Here is a 15,502-nt window from a genome sequence, read left to right on the forward strand (position 1 = left end):
GTTTCCCCATGGCATCATTAGCGCCCACATGAAACAGTACCAGAGGATAATAGACAGACTCCTGAACAAGCCTTGGGAGCCTTTCTGTAACATCCTTTATTTTGGCCCCTGGCAAGCAGCAGACCTCTCTGGATGAGGGGTCCGATCTACATATTGGTGCCTCCGTGCCCTGCAGCAGGGAGTCACCCACGACGATCACCCGCCGCTTCTTCCGGGTGCTCCTTTTCTCTTTAGGGGGAGCAGCCTTGCAGCATGGACCTGACTGCCTCTCTGTAGACAGCCCCCTAGACAGGCTTTGGTTCAAGGCCTCCTCTATCTGATCTGCAAGTTCCAGGGCCTCGTACCTGTTGAATGTGGTTACAGGTGGAGGTGAGGTGGGCCGTGGAAGGGATCTTCTGCCACCTCGAGTGGGGACCCGTTTCCATTGTTGATTGTCCCTGGATACTGTTAATTCTGCCCCCTCTGCCCTAGGGCAAGAGGGTACTGGATTTTCTGACTGAATTGGGGGGTTCCCAGGGTGGCTTTCCTGGGAAGACTGCAGAATGAAGCTCCACCAGTCTATTTCTTTTTCACTTTCCCTGATGGCCCTCAGCCTTTCTATCTCCTTCTTTACCTCCGCCACCAGGCTGAGCAGATCGTCCACCTGCTCACACCTAAGGCAGGCTGTGCTTTCGCCACTCCCCGATAACGTGGAGAGGCTCAGACATTCCCCACACCCAGAAACCTGGACCGCTGCATGTTTCTGTGCCGGTTCAGTCTGGGTCGCCACAGCCTTCCTGGTGGAAGCTCTTTGCCGAGTGGAGACCATGGCTTCACCTGATCTCCCGCTGCTGGAAGAGTCCGGGGAGAAGATTATTTTCCACACTTGGGGGGAGACTCCCTGCCCCCTGCCTGCGCTAACTGCCGCGCCGCGCTCCTGGTCGCTCGCTCCCTGGGGGCAGCTTTTGAATTCCCGCCTGCCCTGCCGGCTCCGCCCGCGCTGCGTCAGAGCCGCCTCTGGCCGGAGCTCAGCGCTGCCCGCACGGGGGTCGGCGCTGGGGCTGCCTCTCGCTCTGTTGTTCGCGTCTAGACAAGGAGCTCCGGGAGGAGCGTCTGCTCCAGAGCCCTTCCCTTCGAGATCTCAGGATCAGTTAATAGTATTCCAAAAAGTTAAAAGAGAAAGTTGCTTGCTACCTATTTCTCCTTTGTGCCCTCAAGCATAATAAATAAATAAAGCAGTGAAAATACACTGAGTTTCAACAAAACAAAAAATTTCAAGTAGACAAGAAAACACCCAACTGGCTGCTTTTTCCTCATACTGCTGGAGGAAAAAAAAATACTATTAAACTAAAGCACAAAATACTTAATAATCAATGTTTAACAGAATACAGACTTGCCTGAATACCTGATCCTTCAGTCACAATGATTTTCCACACACAATTCAAGCTGTTACCATAAGGTTCAGGGTAACCTGGTGACAGAATAGTCCCTCTTCGTTCAGTAAAATTCCCACTACATGGCACTAAAATAAAGTATTATCATCAATTATTATAAGACCTGAAACAACTTAGAGAACAGAAAGGTAATAATATTTTTACTAATAAGCTAATGGTCATAACTCTTTTCTGTAACAGAAACATTTTTTTTTCTGTGTAGCATAAGTGGACTCTTTGCAATTATCTGAACTTCAGAAAGCAATTCTGTTTTCCAAAATACCTTAAGAACACCCAATGTAAGATACAAGCTGTATAAATAATCAGCCTAGAAGTGAATTCCATTTTAAGTTCATGCTAGAATACCCTAGCAGCATAGTCTAGGACCATGTCCTACTTAAGAGTAACAACAAACAGCTGTGATGGCATAATATTAAACACGATCATGACTGCTGAAAATCATGTGAATTTACCTGTAGTCTAAAATTGTAGTCTAAAATATTAGACTGAACTGGTAAAACAGTGTAGTGCATTACATACATTTACCATATAAATCCTCATGTTTTCAAAGTTCAAGAAAGGTGAACCAAACTAAACAGAAAACAAACTACACAGAATAATAGGTCACCTACATTTAATCTTAGAAGATTCTAGCTATATTGTCAATTCCCATGAATAGCAATGAGGTTTTGAAATAAATCTAAGGACGAAGGAAAGAGAACCTTTGAACATTTACAAATAAACCTAAAGTACTAAACATTATCTGGTTGGATGCTTGGTGACAAACTGAAGCAAATTAGCTATATGTAACCATACTGTCATTATTAACTGTACATTACACCTCTAGTTGAAAAAGGATATCATCATTCTCTGTGTTACAGAAAGATACCACAAATACTGTACAACACAGGCAAATATTTGCCTGCATATAAATGCCCTATATTTCAAACTATAGATGACTCATGAAGGTACAATTGCTTACCTACACAGCTTGGTACTGTGTCATTCCACTGAGCTAAGGCATTCGGCACAGAACGACATCGGATAGCTTTGGATCCTTGTAGCAGATAGCCAGGACTACATTCAAATCGAACAACAGAGCCTGCAGAAAACTCAGAGCCAATTCTCCTTCCATACCTCGGCTCCGGCACTGAACTACACTGCGTATCACTCGTGCGCGGAACAGCTGCGTAAATAGAACGAAAAACCAAAGATGCCATGAACCCACATGACAGTCATCAGCTAAAAAACAAACAGACCACTAAATAGACATGATTTCTTATAAGATAAGAGTTTAATTTTACGTGTTCTATGCACTTGTTCTTTGGCCCACGATAGGTTGTTATCAGCAGCTCCTGAGGAGCTGGCTGTGACTGGCACAGAGTAGTTCATGACCTCCTTCCAATCACGTCAGCACTGCAACTCCCTACAGTACGTAAGTTTAGAGCTTAGATGACCTGTTCTCACTGAAAATTACAGCATCACTCCTATTTTCATTCACTGGGTGGCAGAGAGACATTTTTACTACCTTTCATCTTTTTATCTACTTCCTTGTAAGTGAGGACACTTCAGGAGAAAGTCCTAACTCTCATTCTCTAAACCTTTTCTGGGGTCCACAGCTGGGGAATCCCTGGAACAGCTGTGCAGAGGAATCTTTGTAAGAATCAGATTGAAGAACAGCCTGTAATTGTCAGAAATCACAGCTGGCTATTTGCATATGTGGAATTGTAACCCAAACAGATTTTCTTTTTCAAAAAAAAACTATCATTTTTAGCATTCCTAAATGAAGGCTATCAAGCCACCTTGTTTAATTATAGCATTGCCTCAGGAAAGTTCTCTTAACTGCGAGCAAACTCTCTCTGCCATCCTTGCAAATGTAGGGAGGGTTTAGTAATGCTTTTAAACCTGTTTATGCCCTTCCTTCCATTTCCAAACAGCAGTAAACAATACATCCGTGGCAGACACAAAAATCCACTGCAGATGATGTGTCAGATTATCCCACAGCTAGCAGGAAACACTCAGTGCCATGCTAAAATTCACATGTTGCTCAGAATTCTTCCATAGTATTTATCTATCTATTAACGCTTACAATGACTAACGCTGAGGATGCATAAATCACTTAAAATGACGAGGCACAATTTATTTTTTTTCCTGCTTTTAAATGAATTGCCTTAGGAAAAGGCAAAATGCAAGCCAGAGATAACATCAAAACAAGGTACCTACAGAAAAAATCAGTTTTGAAATTGAGTGTAAGGATGTAGGATGTCATTAAGGATGGCAAAATGCATTTCAATTTTAAACAAATTCCAGGAGATGTACTGTAAACTCAGGACAAAATACCTCATGGGAGTACATATGGAAAATAACACTAACAGTCTTTGCTCTTTAATAACATCTTAGTATGCTAACTTTCACAATAATCCTCTCTCAAATTTAATTTGACCCAATTCATATATTTGCATGGTAGAATAAGTAAAGGAAGAGACTCATTGAAAAAATAAATAGTCAGGCACTAGAGAATCATAGCAAAGCACTACTTTTCTGTTTATGGAAAGCACTATATTGCTGCAGCCTAAGCTATAGAAAAATGTGTGCTGTCATCTTTCAGGTGAGCACACCTAACCCTAATATTCCGAAAAGGTGGATATTCATTCAGTCTGGTATTACACATACTCTTTACCCACTGTATGTAATATAAGGAAATGTCGTCATTGGAGAAAAAGAAATGAAGCCCCAGATGAGATATGCAGTTAAAAATAAACTTTTGAGAAAGTGGCATTGCAAAAGCCATTAAACCTGAATAAAAAGCTACAAACCTCATCTGTTGCTTGCTCAGACCTGAATGTGGAATAATGCAATATGCAGCTTTTTTCCCCTCTAGCCTTCCTTCTAGTTTTGCTTAGTGCTGGCAAGCTAGGCTTCTCAAACCTAGAGACATTCTATTTTCTACAGTAATTATCCTCCCTCTTTTAGTAAATGTTTCATACTGCTGTGAAACAAAATTGAAATCAGCCCAGTGGAAAAGTGAATAGGGAAGAAGGTCAACCTGGAATAGAATGTGATAAATAAAATGATTGACTTTGCAGACCAGATTGGTGTGTTCATTGAGAGTGGATGCTATTCTCCGGAGTATTTAAAAGGATGGCAAGCAGGTATTACTGGAAATGTGACCACAGATTTCATAAGGTGAGAAAAAAAATACAAAATGAAATATGTTATTAATTGTCATTACCTCATTAAGTAAAAGAAATGTGTATTAAATGAAGATCCTAAGACATAATTCAAAACATATGCAAAAATTGGCAAATAGTCTTGAGATGGTCTTGAGACAAACAGCAAAGATCTGCTTCATTCATTTTGTGATGCTGCAGAAAATGTTTCTTATTTCTTAAAATCTTTCTCACTTTTCCTAAAAAGCATATGTAGCCCACATAAATGACTGAAATAAAGCATATCATTGTGCATATCTTCTGAATCTGAAATATTCTGAAATATTTATATCTTCAGAGAATTATTCTTCTGAAAAAACATCTCTATATATATACACATGATATGTATGTATGCATGCATGTATATACAATTAATATATCTGGGCCTTTGTGTCACAGTTAAAACAAAGTAATGCAGTTGAAAATAACTACACATTCTAGGTATATGAGAGAAAAGTAAATTAAGATTGAAAGGTGTGATTCACGTGCAAATGGATGATAGGAAGAACTCAAATGCTGAAAGGTGTTCTCTATTTCCATAAATTTGTGGGTTATCATTTCCCTTTCTTTTTATCATTAACTGCGATAACGGTGAATTTAAATGTAAGTTATGATTTTCACATATAAAGAAGACAGATACTGACATCTCGAGCAATATTCAAAGTAGAAGGCAGAGTCATGATGAAACTTTTCTGCAAACACAGAAATAAGAAGGCTTGAAAACACTACTCAGAGTAGGTTTGAATAGTGTTTGCTAACTCCTTATAGCTATGGAAACCTTCGTGACATGAGACATAAGGCTTTCCCTCAAGTAACTCTGTCAAGCCATGACTGTGCTCTAACGTAAAAGAACAACAGTATGAAAAGGAAAGAGAGAAAATGTGCTTATTAATATTATTTAAAGCTTTCCAAAACTGTATTTTTATATTTCAGTGAAGTTGAAATGCTAGTATATATTAAACTACAGTGTTCACTGGCTGTATCATTAAGTTTACTGGGCTGCATCTGCGCAGAGGCCCACCTGCATATGCACCGCCCAGAGGTCTCCTCAGGACTGACTGTGCTGTCTGTACATGCTCCAGGAGTGACCAGAATATATCCTCTAAAGCAATCAATTCAGTGTACTAAGTACTGTCTAGCAGCCTGCTAACAAACTTGGGCATCCTGTCTCATTCTTGCATCTCTACCGCAGTATAGACTCCTCAGAGTCAGTTGTGTTAAGAACAGTTCTGCAAGTCTTTATGACTTACGTGATTACTTCTATAGAAAGGAATGGTGTGTGATGCAGAAATCAAGCTCATGCAAACTACCTCTAGAACTGATAGAAATATGTTGAAGCAAAGCTGCATTGTCTTGACAATTTCCATAGGTATGCTGGATATAGAGGTCCAGTACTGAGATTTTCAGAAGTGTTTGAAACCATTTTTTGAATGAATGAAGACATTTTTTTTTAATGTCTTGAGAAAGTTGAGATCAGCTATTTCTAGGGATTAAGGTTTAGGTAAATCTAATATTCTCAGACAGCATGAGCTATTATGCTGTACTCACTTTTTAATCAACTAACTCCTATACTGTCAGACAGTAGAACAAATCCCAAGTCTAATTTTTTTTTCTATTGTTTTTTTTTGAAAAGAACCCCTATTTAAGGTTCTAAACATAATTAGCAGGTATGATGGGACATAAATTAAGTATAAAACAACTTTCATCCTGTTTCTAATATCTGTCTCAGCCAGCTAGGTACTTCTTTACTATAAACATAGGAATCATTTTCTGTGTCATTATAATGTTTGAATATAAATCATAAATTGTTGGAATGATGATATCATTCAATTAACAATTCAATCAATTTTGTTTCCACTGATTTATTGAATTTCAAAGTGCAATTAGTAATTCCAGGTGCATTTGCAATGCCTATTAGCATTTGGATGTATATGGATATAGACCGCAGCCTGGGCTGCAGCGACTACACCATGTTTAAGTTCAGGATGAGCAGAAGGCTAGCAAAGTGAAAATCAGCATTATGGCTGGAATTTAGGTAAGCAGTATATTCACAAAATTGGTAGATATAATCCCCTAGGAAACAGGCATTAAGAGGGAAGCTGGACAGCTGGCTGATTTTTTTAAAAGAGATTTTAGGAGTCTAAGAACAAACAATCCCATTATGAAGGAAGACTGGCAATTTAGGAGGAAAGCCCACTTGCACAAACAGGGAACTTCTCAGAGAATTAAAACACAAAAGGGGAACATAACATACATGGAAACAAGGTCAGGGAAGAGGACAGAAAAGTAACGGTTTTGTTCAGGTACTTCGAAATGAAACCAGGAAGGCCAAAGCCTACCTGGAGCAAAAGCTGGCAGGGGAAATCAGGGGTAGCAAAAAGAGATTCTACAGATATGCTATATATAAAGGGTTTTTTTTTTAAAAAAAAAAATGTGGGTCTGTTGATACATGGGGAGATGTAGTGATAAATCTTACAGAAAAGTTTTAAGTCTTCAATGCCCCTTTTTGCTTTGCCTTCACAGGCCTCACTATGTACTGCCACAGTTTGAGGAAATGGTCAGCCCTCAGCAAGAGAACAACATATTAGGGACTATCCAGAGAGCCTAGACATTAAAGTCCATGGAGCCAGAGAGGATTCACCTGAGGCCAATGCAATTCTGTAGCCATCCTGCCAGGAGAGGTCTCTGGCAACTACAAAAGGTTAAGACCTCTCCTGTCAGTAAACATTTTTAGACTCCTATCTTAAAATTGCTATGCTCTTCAAGACTGGCACAAGTGTGCCCACTGCCAAAAAAAAAGCAGATTTACCTTGGTAGACAAAATGGAATCCCCTGGCTGATGCCCCGCTCCTAGCACTGAATCGCAGAAGAATTTGATTAGATGTAGCCAAAGGCAATGTCTCTCCTACAAATGAAAACAGAAAAGAAACGGGAAAAAAACCACATACAGCTCTTCAGTAGTTAACCAAATATATAATTAAAAAGAAAGTAATACTGTTTTATGTTTTCCTCCACAGTCTTAAAAACTGTAAATCACACTTCCAAAATTAAATTTGCCACTGGAATTTTAAAAATATGTCAGGTTAAATATATTTCTTGATTCAACAATATTAGCTTTCTGATATTTACTGCAGCTATTGGAATTAGATTTCCCAACAAACTGCTTGCCGAGTGAGCCCATTATCATATGGGGCTAGAATCATCAGAAGAATTTTTGTCTAAGTTCTTCTGTGACTTGACTGACAATTTGACTGTAATTTGCCTTGAAAAATACATTAAACAATTAAAAGAATTCTAAAAGTGCCACAGAGTTTCTTCATGTGACCTTTATCATTTAAAAATTAAATTAAATGGTAGAGAATAAGTCCGTGACTCTTTTTATACTACTGCTTCAGAAAATACATGAGCCACATGAATTATATTACATTTTAAATTATCTAATAACATTTCAAATTTTATATACTTACCTGGAGAATAATAAAGATATTTAATATATTTCTTTTATACCTGCAGGTATCTATCCAATCAGTCATACAAATTCAATAATGAATCACCACACTGTGACTGCTGTGATATTAAACTGCTGGATGCCACACTATCTATTGACAACTGTTTTCATTCTCACTGGGTTATATCAAAAAAATGCTAGGAAGCTCCTCTGAAATGAACGATAATGTACTAATCTAAGAGATATATGGTAACTATGTAAATAGGATTGATAATTCTTTCACTCAGATTGTTTTTTATTTTATTATAACTTCAGTGATTGAACCAATAAACTAGCATACACCAATATAAATGAGACATGAATCTGTTACATTAATTAATTCTAAGATGGTAATGTGGAACACACAGAAATCACAATGGTCAAATATTTTCAATATGTGTGCTACAAAAGCACAGACACTAGTGTTTTTTGATATGTGTTTGATGCAGTAAAATCGGGTGCTTTAAATTCTTAAATTTTAAAATTCAAAATTTTAAATTGTGTTTTCTTGCTGAACACTTGCTAATGCTGAAACAGATTTTAAAACAGTTCTTAAAATAAAATCATGGTTTTTTTCTTATTTTGAAAAGAATTAAATTTTTCAAATACTAAATTACTTTATACAGATCATATAGATATACTATATTCCTTTAATAGGAAGTACTTCTCCAGTTATTCAAAGCAAAGCAAGCCACAAATCCAGAACCAAGAAAAGTGAAAAGCCCTACAATGCAAAAATGTTAAACTTGTGTTATCAGCGGTCCTTTATTCTGGAGTGAATGGACGGACACATGTGCAGCACAGAAATGTATTTGTATGTGACTGACTTGAGATGAACACAGTCATTACATATATATAAACTGGAAAATCCCGGTCATGCTGAAGTTCATATAGGATTAATTATGATTTCATGGGGTGAACATTTTGTTATATATATTTGTTGTTACCTGAATGCAACAGCTGCCCTGCTTTTAGTCTAAGTGTGCCTTTACATACAGATAATTGCATTTGGTGAATGCAAGTAATTTGTATTTAAATTAAACATTCAGAAAATGCAGGTATGTAATTCAAAGAGTTTAGGGGCAGAAAAGATAATTATACTATCCAATCTGCCCTCTTACCGAACAGAAAAATTCATTCAATTATTTCTGCACTCAACTCATTGAGCTGTTGTTGCCTAAACCATATGTTCCAGAAGAAAGTAGTAATTAAAAGACTTAGAATGGTCTTCCATTTCCCTTGGCACCCTTTTTTCCAATGAATTTATTGTTATATTTGCAAACGAAATTGATAACGTTCTCCCACATTCCTTTTTTCTATAACGAACTGCATAAAAATGTATGTTTTTTTTCTTACCTGAGTGGGATCCAGACAATGAACTAAGGAGTCTAGCCTGAGAACTGTCTCCATCAAATAACTCTGCCACATCATTCAAAGCTGTCTGAAAATAGGCAAATTGCCCAAACACAACTACATAAAAAAAAAGCAAGAGTGAGAGAGAAAAAAGAAAGATAAAACTAGAATCAAGTCATCAAAACAAATTTAATGAGATATTTTTTGCTTTTCCTAGTTACCAATGGATCCTTCCATAAATACAGAAATGAAATATCTAAAAGGAAATTTTTTTTTACCAAAGTTTCATTACTAACCTTACCAACTTACCAACCAGCAAAGAAGCATCTGTTGTCACACACAATTAGTTATTCATCCAGTATTAATCTGAGAATGTATTGATTTTGCCATTTATATAACTTCAGCATTAGTTTTCATTTCATCAGAAAGAATACAAAAAATATAAATACAATTGTTTTGGCATATCTCTATACCTAATCTGCACTTCAGTTGTAAGCACTTTAAAGTATATTGACAAATCATTAGTAAATATTGAATGGTTTACTGAATCCAAGTATCAACTATCAAGAGAATCATCAAGAACTGATAATCAAGATGGAAAAAATAATTGTCACTCCAGCTACCTATGCCTTTTTGGGAAGTCAGAAATCAGTTTTTACATGATTCCTATTTCAGATTCTTTATAATATCCACATATTTTCTGTGCAGCTTTTATGTATCAATTACCATACAGCTTGCATTGATCAGTATTTTCCAACTTGTTTTTATTTTATTTTATTTTTAATTTAATTTAATTTAATTTAATTTAATTATTTTTTAAGCAAATTATATCATATTTTGTGCTGGTTATTATTATCAAATAGAAATAAAGAAAAACACAAAACTCTCATCCTATTAAAAGTGAAAAAAAAAAAAAGGTAGTTGGTATCACTAATGAAAAAGGATTGTTTCTAAGTTGCAGCTACAGCTAGTACACTCAAGTGAGTGTTCTGCCAAGCCCTCCTCAGATCAGATACAGTGTGGGATTCAGCATAGAGAAATCAGTACATACCAAGCATCTTATATGTTAGCTATAGACTCTATGATGTGTGTCAGCTTCTCTCTCTAGTAAATAAGGATAAAAATATTTGCTTTATATGCTTGGTGAAAAAGTTGCTTAATTTTTAATGAACATGGGAAAATGCACTGAGCATTCCTAACTAAAACCTGCTATTTTTCAATACACTAATTAAACACAGACAAACCAAGACTACACATATTTCACAAGTTCTTTATCAGGAATTCTAGTGAACAATATTGTGTAGTAAGTCTTAAGATGGATATAAGTATCCATGTATAAAACTACAAGATTTAATCACTCTGAACACTTTGGTGGATATTTTCCAAATGATCTAGTATCTTTCTCATTCTATTTATTATTTTGCATCCTACATGATTTTAGCAGGCAAAAGAGAAAATCCACTCTATCAAATCTGTCTTGTATTAAGGAAAAAAAAAAAAGATCATAATAAAGAATGCAAATTTTGCTGTAATATGTTTCAATGGCTGTGAGTCAGTGAAAAGAAAGACAACCTAAGCAGACTAAACCCCAGCAGACCCTCAAGGCTGAATAAAAAATCATCAACATCAAACACCTCATGGCAAGAAGAGAAAGAAACCCCACCATTAACATCACATTTCTCTCCACGCTGCTGACAACTTGTATTAACCACTCCATTTTCATTTGAATTCCCACTGAATATGCTCAGCCTAAGGACTCTAAGAGAAATTGGAAGGTTGAGCATAATACTTGTAGGTGAGCATAACACAAGGAGGTTGAGGATAACACTTCAGATTTGTCTTGCTCTCTCCCTCGTGTCCAGTTCTCAGAACGAAGTAAGTGCAGCACTCAGTTTTATTCTGTCCTCTAGGTGCTATGGCCTGGTTGAAGCCCCAGAGGAAGCACGTGAGAATACACTTTGCAGCAGATAGTTATGTTAGACCTATCCCCATAATTGAACAGGAACATAAAACATTATACCCAAAGTATACTGTAAATGATATTATTGAATAAATGGAATCTAGCAGAAATAAAATAGGCTATTCAGTTTTTTTAAAAAAATATGTCTAATAAGCTTTTCCCAAGCCCTCACCTTGTAATTCACTAACTGTTTCTATCAGCAACTTTAAAAATTCCTCAGTGACATAACTGCTGAGTCCTTCCTGGTTTTATATCATATAGAAAGTACTGAATATAGTAACCTGCTAGATATCCATGTGCACAGTAATGTAATAAATCACCAATCACATTTCTATTTATCTAGACTTACAATACAGGAACTTGCTTTGCAGTAGGCCATGCTATGCGTGCAGATGTGCATGTGTTAGAGATGTCATCCAAGCATTTTGACATATTCAAGAATGAGATGTTTTGTGACATGATTTCTTTTAGAAATGTTTGTGGAAATTTTATGCAAAATTGCTCCTTTTTTTTTTCCTTCTTTTCCCTCCACCTTATTTGTTAAATATGCTTTTATCTTAGAAGTCATCTTGTTAAATATAAAGAACAAAAATTCAAGATATGGAAGAACAGTTGAACACTTTTTTTTACAACTGATTTTACTGTGGGATATGCTTGGATAGTCAACACAAGACTGTGCTTAGCTGGAGACAGCTGATTACTCTACAGAGTTGGAAAAGGTGAAAACCCTAGAATTAATTTCTAGGTAAAGAATATATTTATTTTGAGCGGTAAGTTGCAATATATTGAAAACTTAAGGTCAGTGTTGCATGCAAAAGACTTTTTAAGACTCGAACAAGGATTAGTGATTGACAAATCAACACAAGGAATTCTTACCAAATTCTTTAGGTACAGTTATTGAATAGTGACAAGTCTGTCCAGCAGTGTAATTATGAGGATAACTTGGTGATAAAACCACTCCCTCTGATCCAGTATACTGCCCTCCACATGGAGCTAGAAGCAAAACAGAAATAAATATATTTTCTTACAGTCAGTCCTATCTATGTTACTTCAGCCTGAAGATAAAAAATAAAGAATACAAGATGACAGTTCTTTGCTTTTGCCTATTGCTGTTTTTTTCCCTATAGCAGCAGATTTAATAATCTTTCTAAGGACAATATTTTTTATAAAGCTGATTTAAAAGTAGAATATGTAGAATTTTACTTGACAACAGTTATCAGATATTTGTATAGCACTCAAATATAAATGATTTAGTTGAAGCAGACTGGGAGCACAGAAGGTAGGTATTCTTTTCAAGGTACATATGTATCTATATATATAAAATAAATCTCAGAAAAAATAGGTATTAGCACATAAACAGATGACACAATGCAATTACCTTGGGTCTCAGAATGCCTGTACAGAATGCCATGGATTTTGCTTGGTGAGCATATGCTTAAATTGCCTTGTTTTTATAACTTCCTACGTGTTCATTAAATCCAAATGAAGATAAACATATAAAAATAATCTTCTATTTTTTAAACTCTTTAAATCCATGGAAGTTAGAAGGAGTATTCAAAGACAGTGGAGTCTCAGCTTAGTCAGGTATTATACAAGCAGCAGTTCTTCCTCAAGCATAAGGAAGTATGAACTATGCATGCATGGTATATTGCTTACATGTATACTCAATAAATGTGGTGTCCTAAGGTAGCGCTGTATTTAGCACTTATGAGTGAAAGCAAACACATCACAGAAGTTCTATGTCTAAATAATTTCACATTTGACTTCTAGTCAAAGCAGAGAGTGGATAGAAGGGATATGTGCTTACGAGCAATTAACAAATATATAAAAAGTGGCTGTTTTAAAATAAAATGTCCCTTTATAAACATATTTCTATCCAACAGTGCATTTCAGTCATTCTTCTGAATGTTTTGAACAAAAACTTGACTTTCTGTCAAAACCTTCATTAGAATATGTCTTTTTTATAAGAATTAAGAATTTATAAAGAATAAAGTAAACCAACATTATTTCTCTCTATGAATACTCCATACAACAGATTAACAATGCAGCAATTTTTATACTTTAAATGTGGTCCCTTAAAAAGCAACTGGTACTTTATATATATTTTTTTTTTGCATCAAATGCTCAAAAATTCACTCCAAACAACGTCAGCCATTTTCTTTGGCAAATAAAAACCGTTTATGGCAACAGTTGAGCCTTTTAAAGGATGTGTACTCAGTTTAATCATCTCTTATCATAAAAGCAAAAGAATAACCTTGGAAATTATTTATTTTAACATTGAAACCATGTGGAACATCATTCTCAAACTTTTATTTATTCATCTATTCTCTTCTTAGCGGGGAGTGGAGACCAGAAATAACATACTAATCCACATTTAATCCAGAAGGACCTGGGTGTCATGGTGGACGACAAGTTGACCATGAGGCAGCAGTGTGCCCTCGTGGCCAAGAAGGCCAACGGGATCCTGAGATGCATTAAGAAGAGCGTCTCCAACAGGTCGAGGGAGGTGATCCTGCCCCTCTACTCAGCCCTGGTGAGGCCGCAACTGGAGTATTGTGTCCAGTTCTGGGCCCCACAGTACAAGAGGGATGTGGAGCTGCTGGAGAGAGTCCAGCGCAGGGCTACAAGGATGATCAAGGGCCTGGAACATCTGCCCCATGAGGAGAGGCTGAGGGAGCTGGGCCTGTTCAGCCTGCAGAAGAGAAGGCTGAGAGGGGATTTGATCAGTGTATATAAGTACCTCAAGGGAGGGAGTGCAGAGGATGGTGCTGGCCTCTTTTCGGTGGTGGCCACTGATAGAACTAGAGGAAACAGCCAGAAACTAAAGCATCAAAACAACGTAAGGAAAAATTTCTTGACAGTGAGGGTGCCAGAGCACTGGAACAGGCTGCCCAGAGAGGTTGTGGAGTCTCCTTCTCTGGAGATCTTCAAAACCCGTTTGGATGCAGTCCTGTGCCACGTGCTCTAGGTGACCCTACGTGTGCAGGGGGGTTGGACTAGATGATCTCTAGAGGTCCCTTCCAACCTTAAGCATTCTGTGATTCTATGATTTGGAATTCGTGAAATATCAAAAGGATGACACATGTACAGCACTGAGGAAAGCTGACTCCATCAGTTTTACAGTTCTTTTTACTTTCTGGGGCACTTGTAACTTGGCGTTTTGAATCCTAGCTATAACATCTTATGAAGGCACACATATAGAATGATGTTGTCTGGTATTCTTAAGAAGCTATTATAAAATAGCAGTAAAAATACTAAATTGCAATGCAGGAGAAAAAAAATGACTTATGGTTTAACTTGCAAGCTGCTAACTCCTTTTGCTTATTTTGGGGATATTTATATCTTTGATCTTAGTTGGGGTTTTTAAAGCACAGTAACATTTTTCAAAAATAATTTCTGATAACAATAATATCTATTATTGTATCATTTATTTATTTATCTATTAATATCTATTAACATCTATTCTTGTATCATTTATTTAATATTATAAAATGAAAAATTAATATAAATGTTCACTTGAATCCTCTACTCTCTTAAATCCAGAAATAAAAGCCTCAAACAGACATAGCTCCTAAAACAATGTCTGTACTTTGACAAAATAAACATCAATATCTCACACTGAGTTTGAGTGCATGCAGATAACTAAACATTTTTAATTTTAGAAATCATCTTTCAAGGAAATTACATCACAGTTCTTTATTGAAAATTGGTAATACATAAAATGTCTTTTTATTTGTTAAAACTCTTCTGTAGTTATATAATATAATATAATACTGAAACAGGGGATAGACGGTAAATTAGTTAGCCATAGCTCCATGACTGCTCTTTAATTTTCTGCCTCAGTGCTTATATTTCTTATTCCAAGGTAATAATTAATGTGATAATGAGATGCTTGTAATGTCTACTTTAAACAACATTGGGTGTCTAAAAAGCAGAAAAGCAGAAATATTGCTAAGCAAAATATTATGTACCTTGACCTGTTAAATTTGAGGAAAACTGTAAACTGGAGTATGTGCTTCTGGAGGTAACTTCAGTCTATCTGCATGGCTTACCAAGTAATTCATTTTTAAAAAACATACCC

At 36.4% G+C, this 15,502-nt stretch overlaps 1 protein-coding gene across 1 annotated transcript in view; it reads right to left on the reverse strand.

Moving 5' to 3' along the window:
• Positions 1–15,502, reverse strand: part of CSMD1 (CUB and Sushi multiple domains 1) — a 994,655-nt gene that overhangs the window by 140,148 nt on the left and 839,005 nt on the right. Inside the window, exons 31-35 of the mRNA XM_088530602.1 lie at positions 12,298–12,414; positions 9,465–9,578; positions 7,431–7,526; positions 2,395–2,598; positions 1,377–1,501 (exon numbers count right to left, since the gene is read on the reverse strand). Coding sequence (XP_088386728.1) covers positions 1,377–1,501; positions 2,395–2,598; positions 7,431–7,526; positions 9,465–9,578; positions 12,298–12,414 — 656 coding nt within the window. The remainder of the gene's footprint in view (positions 1–1,376; positions 1,502–2,394; positions 2,599–7,430; positions 7,527–9,464; positions 9,579–12,297; positions 12,415–15,502) is intronic.

Source organism: Tinamus guttatus, unplaced genomic scaffold, assembly GCF_059628265.1.
Source record: "Tinamus guttatus ecotype Peru unplaced genomic scaffold, ASM5962826v1 Tinamus_guttatus_pri_ptg000383l, whole genome shotgun sequence".
NCBI classification, from domain to species: Eukaryota; Metazoa; Chordata; class Aves; order Tinamiformes; family Tinamidae; genus Tinamus; species Tinamus guttatus.